The sequence below is a fragment of the Lithohypha guttulata genome (genome assembly GCF_036872675.1).
Source record: "Lithohypha guttulata strain CCFEE 5908 chromosome Unknown scaffold_2, whole genome shotgun sequence".
Classification (NCBI taxonomy): domain Eukaryota; kingdom Fungi; phylum Ascomycota; class Eurotiomycetes; order Chaetothyriales; family Trichomeriaceae; genus Lithohypha; species Lithohypha guttulata.
In genome coordinates, this window is record NW_027042751.1 from 3,559,831 (window position 1) to 3,572,819 (window position 12,989).

The 12,989-nt window shown below is 48.5% G+C and overlaps 3 protein-coding genes across 3 annotated transcripts; all 3 read left to right on the forward strand.

Annotated features, from left to right (window-relative positions):
- Positions 1 to 2,867: 2,867 nt before the first annotated feature.
- On the forward strand, positions 2,868 to 3,935 carry ZTA1 (NADPH:quinone reductase; the record flags this gene model as incomplete). Its single annotated transcript, XM_064897766.1, has 2 exons — positions 2,868 to 3,141; positions 3,331 to 3,935. The coding sequence occupies 2 exons, from the start codon at positions 2,868 to 2,870 to the stop codon at positions 3,933 to 3,935; spliced, it is 879 nt and encodes a 292-aa protein (XP_064756716.1).
- Positions 3,936 to 4,334: 399 nt separating this feature from the next.
- LTR64_003410 (uncharacterized protein) lies at positions 4,335 to 7,244 on the forward strand (the record flags this gene model as incomplete). The annotated part of the gene is made up of 3 exons (XM_064897767.1): positions 4,335 to 4,542; positions 4,574 to 5,283; positions 5,331 to 7,244. The coding sequence occupies 3 exons, from the start codon at positions 4,335 to 4,337 to the stop codon at positions 7,242 to 7,244; spliced, it is 2,832 nt and encodes a 943-aa protein (XP_064756717.1).
- A 920-nt stretch (positions 7,245 to 8,164) lies between these two features.
- Positions 8,165 to 11,047, forward strand: LTR64_003411 (uncharacterized protein; the record flags this gene model as incomplete). Its single annotated transcript, XM_064897768.1, has 2 exons — positions 8,165 to 8,266; positions 8,339 to 11,047. 2 exons carry the CDS (start codon positions 8,165 to 8,167, stop codon positions 11,045 to 11,047), a joined length of 2,811 nt encoding a protein of 936 aa, XP_064756718.1.
- Between the last annotated feature and the right edge of the window lie 1,942 nt (positions 11,048 to 12,989).

Genomic DNA, 12,989 nt, shown 5'->3' on the forward strand with positions numbered 1-12,989 from the left:
GCATGCAGGAATTCAAGACCTTGGCTGCAGTCCTTTCCGGATGTTTCTTACCGTAGCAGGAACATGAGAATCAATGGCACGAACTGGTGGCGCGTCGGACCTTTCGGCACGGCACAACGATCGTGTGGTGGAAGTGAAGAAGCTTGAAGCTGGGGATACAGTGGATTATGGGAAGGAGCGGTCAGAATGCTCCACTGGCCCTGATTGGCTCAACAGATGGGTGTGCGCGAGTGTACTTTTCACGAACTTACGATGCTCAGGAACAACACTATCGTTCGTAAACTCCTGCAGCTTCTCTGTCATGGTTTCTGCAAGCTCTTCGCAGTTCAAGTCTTGTGTCTTCAGCCCTAAGAGTATTTCGATTTGCTAATTTGACTCGTAGCGCGAGCAACGAGGGAATGTGTTGTTCATTGTAACCAAACGCCCTGCAGGTGTCGAATGTATAGTACTTGTCGCCAATCCGCAGAGGCCTGACAACCTGAACTCGAGATGCTGAGTGGCTAGTGCACATTATGCATGGCAATGGATGCGACACGCAATTGTCTCTCCACTGACACAAGAGGCCTGTCCACTCGTGTACGTTCACAGTATCACCCAGCTCGCACCATGTGTAGGCCAGCTGATCGAGAAATTATTGTACATGGAGAAACTCATCGCTTCCGCGACCCTGCTTTGTGAGCACTACTGCGTTGCATTTGGTACTTGTGTGAGTATCGGGGAAGGCATTAACCAAGATTTGAACTCGACATCTGAGAGATTGCGAGATAATAACGCCGGTCTTAACGTGCCGCTGCATTAGAGCGGATGTGTCCAGCCATTAGGAGGCGCAGTACCCCTGGACTAAATTGCCAATGAGCTTACAAATATTTCAGACAACTATAGCTTTATATTGTTGGGGCAGACCTCTTCTAACAAGAAGAGCCTTCGTGGCTTAACACATCAGGAGGGTCTTTTCACCGAAGGCATATAGTCAGCTCGAGTGGTGAATCTTCACGGCGGTCACGTATTGCTGCCCAGGTCAGATTGAAAATGCGTGCACACACAGGTCCAGGCAGACACAGCTGAATTAAGATCTGCATTGTTGGCAAGCAACGAACTGCATCTGCCGAAATGGCTTGCCGGCAGCAACATGATACACCAAACGTATCGCGAGCATATCAACAGTGCTAGACAGATGATGTCAGCATGAAAGCAACAGGAGAAGTGGTATTCAGCGAAGGCTCCGCGACAACGTTGTGTCACGGCAGCACACGGTAGCACAAGAAAAAATCTTTCTGCAGCTAATGTCTGAATCATTGATGCCGGTTGTCGGGTGCTGCAGAAGATACTTGACGTTGGCAGGAACAGCCCGGCATCAATACGCTATTAGAGCTGTTTAATAAGTTATTCTGCTTGTATTCGATCTATGGCTACGACAGAATCGTTGTCATGCTTGTTGACTACGTAGCTGAGACCTCGCATTGCGCCCGCGACAGTCACCCAGTACGAAAAATTCGAGGGCAGAAGCACTCACAGCCACTGGTAATAGCCGAAGCACGCCTCCGTTGGAGCAGAGCACTCTCGAAAGTTCCTCTGCTATACTGCCTTTCTGAGAGTATAGGGGCGGACCGGTGTGGTCTGCTCCCAGTCTGAGAAAGAACATGAGCACCTGAAGTTGACGATGAGACACGATTCTGCAAGGCGTTTTGTTTGCTGATCTCGAGCCGGTCACAAGTACTAAAAGAAGCCGAGTTCCCGGGAATACTGACCGTGTACGTCCTCGCATCTGTCGTAACCCAGCCCACCAGCAGAGAACGACGACATAGTGGTCACCCTCGAAAAGAGCTTGGCCGGTACTCGGTGTCTGTGCTATATAGGGTCACAGACTTGAGAATAGTGATGGGGTGGCACAGCATTGGTGCGCCGTGTGTCAGCTGATGCACTTTTCCTGCGGCTGTGAGATTTCGACCACCGGATCGTGTAGCGATATGCTGCCCCGTTAACGCCGACCGATGTCCTCTTCACGCAAGAGCAGACTATTTCGTTGCACTATCCAAGGAGTCGGAAACATGAGTAAAAGTTGACGGAAGTATCGAACGGACGATGGTCTGATTTGCGGTTTCTGAGCCTGCAAGTAGGCCTGGTGTATACTATCCTGATTACAGTCAGGATGGTATGATATCTGCGGCTAAATAATTCTGTTCGTAGGCCTCTTGAAGAAGACCTATACATCAATCTGCATTTGGCTCAACGATCTTCACATCGATCTTCATGAAGCATCCTCAATAGTCTGTTGCTAGCAGACCCCGTCCACCCGCAATGTCACCTCCTCTAACGGCACGACCTTCAAGACAGTAGTTGAGGAGTAGTGCTGCAGGTTGGTGCACTTCGTTTCGTAGGCGCAACTAACACGCTCCTGCATTCAATCTTCGACGTGTCTGTACTGCCTGCGGCTTGATCTAGCACTAGCGTTTACATCGGCAGAATGACACGCATTCAATACTCGTAGAGAGTTGACATTGGCTTGCATTTCCGCAAGCTGGTCCGGAATTAACCCGCTCACTGGTACGATGCTTCGTAATTGCCCTCTCGGTCGTTCTGTTTCTCCATGCGACTCCAACACTTCGCTCCTAACTAATAAGCTGCTGTTCAGTTCGCGAACGTTTCGTGTACGATGCTGTGACCAGTAAGTGTATGGCTTGATCGTACATTTTGACTTGAGCCGTGTCTTTTCGTTCCTACATATGTCCATTACACTGTCCTCTGTACGGACAATCTCCTCAAAAAGCTCAAGCATTGCCCGTCTCTCGGCCCTGCGATCACATATTACACCTATTACAGATCCTCAGCAGGGCTCTTTGCGCAGGATGTCTTCTGTGCCATCCACCATGAAAGCTGTAGTCTGCGACAAGACAGGCGGTCCAGAGGTCCTTCGGTACACGGAAGACCATCCTGTGCCCAAGCTTGGGGACTCTGATGTACTGATAAAGAACAAATACGGAGGCATTAATTACATTGACACATATTTCCGTACTGGCCTCTACCCTGCGCCCAGCTGGCCTTTGTGTCTGGGACAAGAGGGCGTGGGCATTGTTGCCGCACTAGGTGGGTCGAACACGTTTGGCTTGAAAGAAGGTGACGAAGTGGTCTGGATGAAGATGGGTAGGTTTGACGGTGTTATAGCGAATTGCGATGTACTGACAACTAAGGATCATACGCCGAGTATACTGCTGTCCCAGCCGAGAAGGTAATCAAGGTTCCAGGTGGTATTTCTGATGAGACACTCCTCGGCTCCTACCTCATGGGTGGGTATACTCAATTCATTCAGGCACTGACTAACAAAAATACTAGGTCTGACAGCACTGTCACTCGTCAAGGAGGCATACGAAGTTAAAAAGGGTGATACGATCTTGATGCACGCCGCTGCTGGTGGAGTTGGTTTGCTCATGGGCCAGTTTCTGAAGGACTTGGGTGCTGTAGCTATAGGCACCGCGTCGACTAAAGAAAAGTGTGACTTGGCGAAAGAGCACGGATATACACACGTCATCAACTACAAAGAGAATCCAGATTGGGTTGCGGAGGTGAAGAAGATTGCTCCCGACGGTGTCGATTGCGTCTTTGACGCAGTTGGGAAGACCACTTGGGAAGGCTCATTAGAGGCAGTGAAGCGCAAAGGAAGTGTCATCTATTTCGGCAATGCTTCAGGCCCGGTCCCGCCCTTGAATATTGCATTGCTTGCTAAGAAGAACACGAAGATAATGAGGGCAACAGTGAATCAGTATATTGTCACAAGAGAAGAGCTGGAGTTCTACACAAAACTACTGTTTTCATATCTAAAGGACGGAAAGCTGAAGGTCAATATTCACAAGATATATGACTTGCGTGACGTCCAGCAAGCACACAAGGACTTGGAGGGCCGCCTAACCACAGGCAAGCTATTGCTGAAGACTTCTTAGATAGCCGCAAAGCAAACTGTCGTGTCAGATCGGCGCTTTCTGTACCAGTCTCATCTTCCGTGAATAACACATTCTGTGTGTAAGGCAAATGTCGAGACTATACAGCTTGACAGACAGGCTGTAAACATTGCAATTGGTAAGTCAGGAGCTGGTGAAGTGGTTGACTTCTAAACGTGAACGGTAATAGCTATTAGAGTGTCTTGGCTGGAAGGCGCTGCCCTCCCAAACGTTCATGTGATGTCACAGCATCCAGAAGCCTGTTGTAAAATGCGTCCCTTCGTACTCCGTAAGTTTATATCTATACATGTCTTTATCGTTATCCCATTGAGGAGTAGAGGCGGGACTAAATACAATGATGATGAGCTACTAGTTCGAACTGCCGCCTATGAATGATCCAGCATGTCAGGACTCATCCGCAGATTGATTATTTTCGCAACCGCCGATGGCTTAGTCCTTCATGCTCATGGCAGTTCGGATCAGCAGAGAGCGCTGTTAATTGACTATGGCGCGAAGCGTATCTCTGATCAGGTCAGAACACCAAATCTTCATGGCCAGCCTGGTGCACGTCTTGAAGCTTTTGGACTGATAGGTGACTGTGACAGCTACGGTGAGCTGTAGATGGTCCTGACGGTTTATAGGATTTATCGATATCGCAAATCTTACATACCTCATCGCGATCACGAAGAGACAGGAAGTGGCCAAGATTTTCGGCAAACCGGTGTACCTGGTCACAGATGTTGCAGTTCTTCCCCTGTCGTCTCAGCAAGACGCGGAGCAGGCTATCAAAGCTCTAACCGACAGCTCCGAGAATATCTCAGATGATTCTGACAGTGACGCAAGCGATGGCGTGGAAAGGACCAGCAATCGAGCATCTTTAGAAGGTTCATCTACTACTCCGGCGGACGATGTTCGACCACAACCGAGCGGAAGGACGAGCACTACTAAAGTCGCGGAGGACGTAGCGACCAGGAATGTCTCTTTCGGCAGATTCGCTTCTCAATGGTTTTCTCGTCAAAATCGGTCTACGTCCACGCCTCCATTTCCTCAGCCAGATACTGCATCAAATGAACCGAAGCCGGCCGAGAGCGATGACAACATTGTCGAAGACGTAGAAAGAGCCGCTCAGTCCAAAGATCAAGCTAAAGAGGAGGATCGAGCGCCACTGGCTAAAGTATCCAATGTCAACGCAACAGCAACTCTGAGTCTACTGCCACGTATATTGAAGACAATCAAGATGATCTTTACCTCCGGCAGCTATTTCTTCTCCTACGATGTTGATCTGACTCGACGGCTCCAGGACCTTGACTCGATAAACCAACCACTAACTTTCAGCAAGCTTAATTCTGTGGTAAGTATGCCCTTCAAGTTGCTGATGGCACTAATATATCTTCGCAGTATTTCTGGAATCGTGCTCTTGGGGCAAGATTGCTTGAGAGCAACTTTAGCAACTATCTCACGCCCATTCTGCAAGGCTTTGTTGGTCAACGTGCATTCGTGTTGCAGAAACCATCAGCGTCTGAACCGGAAAAGGCGAAAATCAAAGAAGTAGTGGAAGACGCTAACGAGCTCACAAATACGGTTGAGAACAAGCAAAACCAACAATCTTTCTTGTTAACCTTGATTTCAAGAAGGTCTACCAAGAGATCGGGCTTTCGCTATCTCAGGAGAGGCATAGACGATGATGGCAATGTTGCAAATTTCGCTGAAACAGAACAGATACTGTCTGCGGCTGATTGGAATTTGGACATTCCCATACGAAGCTTTGTGCAAGTTCGGGGTTCAATTCCCCTATATTTCTCACAATCACCATATTCCTTCAAGCCTGCCGTAGAATTCCGCAATTCAGCACAGGTGAATCAAAAAGCCTACAACAAGCACTTTCAGATGCTCAAGAACAAGTATGGAGCAATACAGATTGCGGTACTTGTGGACCGCCACGGTAACGAGAAGTCTATAGGTGAAGCCTTCGAAAGATTGTATACATCGGCAAAGGACGACCGACAAGCAGAGAACATTAATTTCGAATGGTTCGACTTTCATTCTGAGTGTCGTGGCATGAAGTTTGAGAACGTCTCCCACCTTGTTGCTAAGTTTGACGATTTTCTGGAATCATCTTCCGAAACTGTTCTAGAAAATGGTAAAATCACAACACGACAGTCTGGTGTTATCAGGACAAATTGTATGGATTGTTTGGACCGGACGAATGTAGCACAATCTGCTTTTGGACAACAGAAATTGCAACAAGCTTTAGAAAGAGCAGGTTTCTCCATCGATTTCGTTACCGATCCAAGCACGAATTGGTTCAACACACTGTGGGCTGACAACGGAGATGCAATATCAAGACTATATGCGTCGACTGCGGCACTGAAAGGAGACTTCACTCGAACAAGAAAGAGGAACTGGCGTGGCGCGATGAACGACTTCGGATTGACGATAAGCAGATACTACAGCAACATGGTCAATGACTACTTCTCTCAGACCGTCCTTGATGTTCTTCTTGGCAATATCACCTGGAAAGTGTTCGAAGACTTTGAAAGCAAGATGATGAGTGCTGATCCTGGTATATCAGTAGGATCCGCTCGAGAAGCAGCAATTGATACATGTACCAAGATCGTCATTCAAGATCCAGACAAGGAAGACATTATCCATGCATGGACGATGCTGGTACCAAACCAAGAGAACACTCTCCGTACATTACCTTTAGAAGAGGCAATTGTGCTACTAACAGATAAAGCGATATACTGCTGTAAAATGGACTGGAGCACAGAAAAGTTAGCACGGTACGAGAAGGTGGATCTCCGAAACGTCAGTAGCATCAAGATCGGCGTTTATGTAACCAGTACCTTCACGAAGGCACAGATGGATGAGGAGTTGAACCAAGGACTTGTGATTCATTACACAGCCGGAAAAGGGGATACGATCCGGGTCAACACTCGATCTCTACAAAATTACCATGTGCCTGATCCAGGCGAAGGGCAGGGTGTTGATGGTGGTACAGGAATTCTGTCATGGGTTGCCTCATCTGTCTCCAAATCGTCAGCTGCTCAGGAACGAATGATGGCATTAAAGGTTGTGCCACCTAGCGACGAGGACGTCTTACAGAGAGCAAAGACTGGAGGATCCCGGCAAATCGCTGAGAGTGTTGCTGATGAGGTCAGAAGGGCTATCACTGGATCGACGGATCACGGCGAACAGAGAGGCAGCGAACTGATCGAAAAGAGCGACATTATCAGTGTTGCCGAAGCCAAGAGAAGAACAGGCTACCTTGAACAGGTCAGTCATTCTTTGAGAAAACTTGTATGGGCTTGAGGACTCTGGTCAGACGACGATACCACTGCTACGAAACGTGGTCCACGACTGCAGGACCTAGAATTGTGACTAACCTTTCTGTCAATACCTTAGCATACAAAAAGCATTCTATAGAATATCTGTAACTGTGTTCACGGACTTTTTCGGATGACCGAATCCTAGAACGTGCGCTCCGGGCGTCTTCATCGACCTCGCTAACTGTACGAAGACAGAATTGGACAGGAAGATACTCAAATTCGCAACAAGTCCAGAGTCGCAAAGCAATAATTGTTTTGGCGATGATGGAAGAGTTACATTCAGGCATCTACAACTTTAGGGGCTGACTGCTCGTGCTCAGTATCCCCAAGCATGTGCCGTGGAATTAAAGAATTAGGGACCATTACGGCAGTGACGTACACCAATGTGTTGATGCCTGACACTCGATTTCTCGTACTCCTTCTAGTCCCCACGTCGTTGTTGACGATTATTGTGGAGCAGAATTTCAACCGTGGAAAATGTTACCAGCGTCAACGAGTGGATGAACGACCAGAAATTATTCGTGATGACACGCAAGTTATGCTTGTGATATTGCTGTGTCCAGAGTCTGCTTTGTTTCCCCCTCTATCAACCACGCGCCTCTACTGGACTTGCGCTTTGCAGACGTTACAATACTGCAGCAAGTGAAAGGGCTTACTCGAGTTCAATCCTGCTAGTTGTCCCTCTTAATACTTCACAGCCTCGAAGAGGAACAGTCTTCCGCTGGTCGTGACAGATCACGACTCTGACGGCGGAATTTAATCGTGGTGCAAAGCAGTCGAAACCTCTACTAGATTGGACAACCTCGGGCGTCAATCTCTGGATGCGCGCGTCGGCAACTGACATTGACGGAGCCTAGTACCGTTACCAGACAAGTATAGCAAGGTGCAATTTGCGAGGTCAATATGGCGTGGCAACCGCAACAGGAAGGGCTACAACAGTTGTCTGAATTATTGAAGGATTCGCTGAGTGGAAATCAGAGAGAAAAGCAGAAGCAAGCGGAGCAGGTAAGTTGCTTGCTGCCTCATTCACGATATATTGTCTGAGAGGGTACGACGGACGACTGACCATATGTACAGACTCTACAGCAAGCGGCGAACTCACCCGACTATTCTTACTACCTGACTTACATCTTTTACAACCCTGAAATCGGAAGTACTTTCCTTGTTCGATATGCTGCTGCTATTCAGCTCAAGAACCACATCAAGCTAAATTACAAATCTATACCAAAGGACCAGCTTGCCTTTGTGAAACAATACACGTTGCAAACTCTGCGCGATGCAAATCCACAGCTGCGCAGTTTTGCTGGAACGATAATCACTGAGATTGTGCAGCAGGGTGGCATACTACAATGGCCTGAGGTGTTACAAGATCTGATCTCACTAGTCGAAAGCACAGCTAGCGATGTGACCCCTGATGTGCAGGAGGCAGCCATGTCTGCTCTGGCAAAAGTCTGCGAAGATAATCGCAAGTTGCTTGACAAGGAATATTCGGGACAGAGACCAACCACAGTCATTATTCCAAAGATGCTCGATTTTGCTGGACATAATCACCCAAAGATTCGTGTGTTGGCCGTGCAAACCTTGAGGGCGTTCATTCTACAGAAGAGTCAGATCCTTTTCGATCATCTGGACGTATACCTACAGAAAATATTTCAGCTTGCAACAGATGAAGATGTGGGTGTAAGACGCACAGTTTGTCAAAGTCTTGTACAGCTTGTTGAGATGCGCCCGGATATGCTCGCACCTCACATGGAGGGTCTAGTCAACTACATCCTGATGCAGCAGCAACAAAGTGCTGGCAATCCAGAACTAGCTCTTGACGCTGCCGAGTTCTGGCTTAGTGTTGGCGAGGAGACAGAGCTTAGAGACCTAATGGGACCATACCTTGAAAGAACAATTCCGATCCTGCTCGCCGGCATGGTATACGGTGAAGAGGACATATTGAGACTAGGTGGTGACGAACAAAATGCCGATGTCGACGATCGAGCCGAGGACATCAAACCACAATTCGCACAAACGAAAGCTGGTCGAGGGGCACTGGCACAGACTAACGGTGAGAACGGCACACATCCGAATCAAGCTCAAAAGGAGAAGCAAGATATGAGCGATGGCGAGATCGAAGACGACGAGGACGAAGATGACGACTGGGATGAAGATGGAAATCCCGAGGAGGCCTGGAGTCTACGCAAGTGTTCTGCAGCCGCACTAGACGTCTTTGCAGTACATTACCACGGAGATGTGTTCAACATCATCCTACCATATCTGAGAGAAAATCTGTCACATGCGCTCTGGCCGAAGCGAGAGGCAGCAGTACTAGCACTCGGCGCTATAGCCGAAGGGTGTCTACCTGTGGTAGCACCTCATTTACCAGAGCTCGTACCCTTCCTCATCAATCTGCTTTCAGATGAAGAACCAGTCGTACGTGTCATCACATGCTGGTGCCTATCGAGGTACTCGGAATGGGCTGCAGAATTGCCGGATCCAGCAGATGTCCAGAAATATTTCGAACCTATGATGGACGGCCTGCTTCAACGGATGTTGGACAAGAACAAGAAAGTCCAGGAAGCAGGCGCATCTTCGTTTGCTAGCCTAGAGGAGAAGGCGGGCGCTCGTTTGAAGCCTTACGTCGAGCCGATATTACGACAGTTTGTCCTCTGCTTCGAACGCTACAAGGACAAGAACATGTACATACTGTATGACTGCTTGCAGACACTGGCCGACAGTGTACATTCCGAAATGGCCAAACCTGAACTTGTCGACCTTCTTATGCCGGTACTGATCAATCGTTGGAACAAAATTGACGATCAGTCACGGGAGATGTTCCCCTTACTGGGCTGCCTCAGCTATATTGCTATAGCTTACGGACCTAACTTTTCACAGTTTGCGGATCCGATCTTTGACCGATGCATGAAGATGATATATGATTGTTTACAGCAACACATGTCATTCACCACAGGCGCAACGGTTGACAAACCGGACAAAGACTTTGTGGTTTCAGCTCTTGACCTCCTTTCGGCTGTGATTCAAGCGATCGACACCTCGAAATCGGGTCTGCTGGTTACCAATGCTCAACCGCCTTTCTACGACTTGCTGTCCTTCTGCATGGAGGATCCTACAGACGATGTCCGCCAATCAGCTTATGCGCTGCTTGGTGATAGCGCGATTATGCTTTTCAACACACTAGAGCCTCAGCTGCCGAAACTCATGCCTATATTGATACGTCAACTTGACCTGAATCGAATTAGAGACGAAGATTCGGACAACGCCTTCAATGTGGTGATCAATGTTTGCTGGTCTGCAGGCGAAGTCGTGGCTCGAGCAGGACCAAAGTTCCAACCTTTCATCGAGCCCCTCTACCAAGGCCTAATTGAGATTGTGAAGAACGAAGAAGTGCCAGATGGCGCCAACGAGAATGCCGCAATCACCCTTGGTCGCATGGGTCTAGCTTGCCCGGATCAAATGGCTGCACACTTGCCTGAAGTTGCGGGGCCTTTCCTGGACAGTATGAGTAAAGTGGCAAGCACGGAGGAAAAAGCTAGCGCGTTCTTAGGATTTAACAACATGATCCAGAGAAACCCGAAGGCTATGGAGGGTTCCCTGACCGAATACTTCACAGCCATTGCACAATTTCCCTATAAGCAGCAAGACAGCGAATATGCCGCAGTCAAGCAGAGTTTCGGCCTGGTCATACAGGGATACAACCAGCTCATCCCTGACTTTGGCTCATTTGTTGCAAGGCTGGCACCAAATGTTCAGCAAAAGTTGAGACATGCATATTCTTTATGAAAATTCGTTTACGAGGCATGAAACGGAGGAGTATGTGGGTTGTGGCTTTTCGTCGCTTTACAAGGACTCACGAAAAGCGTATTAGATAGTCCCTAAATAGTAGCGTTCATTGAGCATTTTGTCGATATGCATATTAGATGAGCATAGCATGGTGTTCTCAGGGCAGGTTTCTTAGTTGTGCAATGCGTCAACGATGAGCCAAGTTTCCTCCTATGAACCACATGAGAGACACTGACCAGGCGAGTGTCGTTCATAGTAATCAGAATGTTTTAATGACAGTTGTGTTGACCGGACAACGCTGGAAAGCCCAGAGGTATATAGATAGTCGAGCTCCAACAAGTACAAAACAATTAAGCTTCGGGCTTCGTCCTACCTGAAACACAGCGGCGATGACCTCGTCTCTGCTGCTGCTGGATGCTCAAGTTCGTTCGCACTTCAGACACAAGTCGACGCGTCTTAGGGTGACAATGTCAATGTCAGCGCCGAAGATTGGTAACCAATCTTCCGAACTCTAATCCACGTCAAAGGCGGACCAGAATCGTGAAGTGGATTTGTCGGGACAAAGGGCAGTATGTCTCCGAATTTTCACTTTCTCTTGAGGAAACATGCAATATATTTCAACCTCAACCACGATTCATTGCCAGCACATCATCCTTGGTCCACCAGTAAAGCTTTTGTCAACCGTTAGGAGGTCCGGAATGCGGTCTGTCTCGCCCTGGGTGTCGAAGGATCTTAAAATATACCTTAGTAGAGCTTTAGGACAATCTTCATGAAGGCTGGATGAGCGTTGACAGCCCATCATGATTGGTCAAGGAGTGCTCGGTGGCACATCGCAATTTGCCCACCAACGTCCAAGGTGCAGGCTTGCAGAAGAAGGCTCCATCCGCGTCTTCAGGTCCGATACTCTGACCAACCAAACCCTTGCCACGATTGTCCGACTTGCACAAGTCAGTCGTGGGACGAATCTAGCTTCGCGCTTTCCAATCAAGCTTGCTGCTGATCGGCACCGTTAACTCAGCTACTGTACCTCGCTGGTGCCGTGTCCATGGATGCCTCGACTGCCCTCAGATTGCGCGTTGAGTCCTGTCTGTTTGTGTCCTGCAGTCGCAATAGCTGTCAAACAGGCTCGTGGTCGCTTCCCGCTTTGAAGTGTTTGTTTGGCCCTACTACCAACCTTAGTACCTTCCCTCCCTTCAGTTGCGACGCAGGTGCTTGCGCGCCTTTGTGTTCTAATTCAGCAAACACCCTCACCTTGATCTCACCCCAGTCGCTCGTTGAAGCATTCACGTTCACTAATAAGAAATTGTCTTCGATACTTCCGTTCTGTACATTCCGTCGAAAGCGCCCTGATAGATACACAACACTCAAAACCCCCATTGGATCATTTGAGGCTCGGATACATAGCCAGACACAATTAGTTCACACTACCACACAACTCGTGAGATATTGACAAGGAGGATCTGGATAGGCATGCTCACAGCATGAGCTTGCCGAGTATAAGGGTGGAACAGCCGCACAGATCGACGCACAGATCGTGATATGAAAAGGACTGCCTACACTGCTGCCATCGCAGCACTGACTGTTGGGGCTCTCGCGCAGAATTGTGTTCCTCTGTCAGGATCGACGGCATGTCCAGCGTTCAGCTCTGCCTCGATCTCCACTGACTCGTTTTTGGTCGGCCTGTAGTACGTTACCTCGCTTGAACCAGGCTGGGCTTCACTAACAGCATTTAGTCCATTTCTACAGGGTGTTTCCAACGTGCAAGAGTTCGATCAGCAGATTACAAATTATGTTCAGCAGGGCTACGTCCAGTTGAAGTACATCACCCTCTTCGGTTGTTCCAATGTCGACTTGACCAATACCACAGCTTACTATGCTCGGTACACAACAAGCTTTATTTGCAATGGCATCGTCCAAAACTCACGTCAGCCTTGCGCCCTTT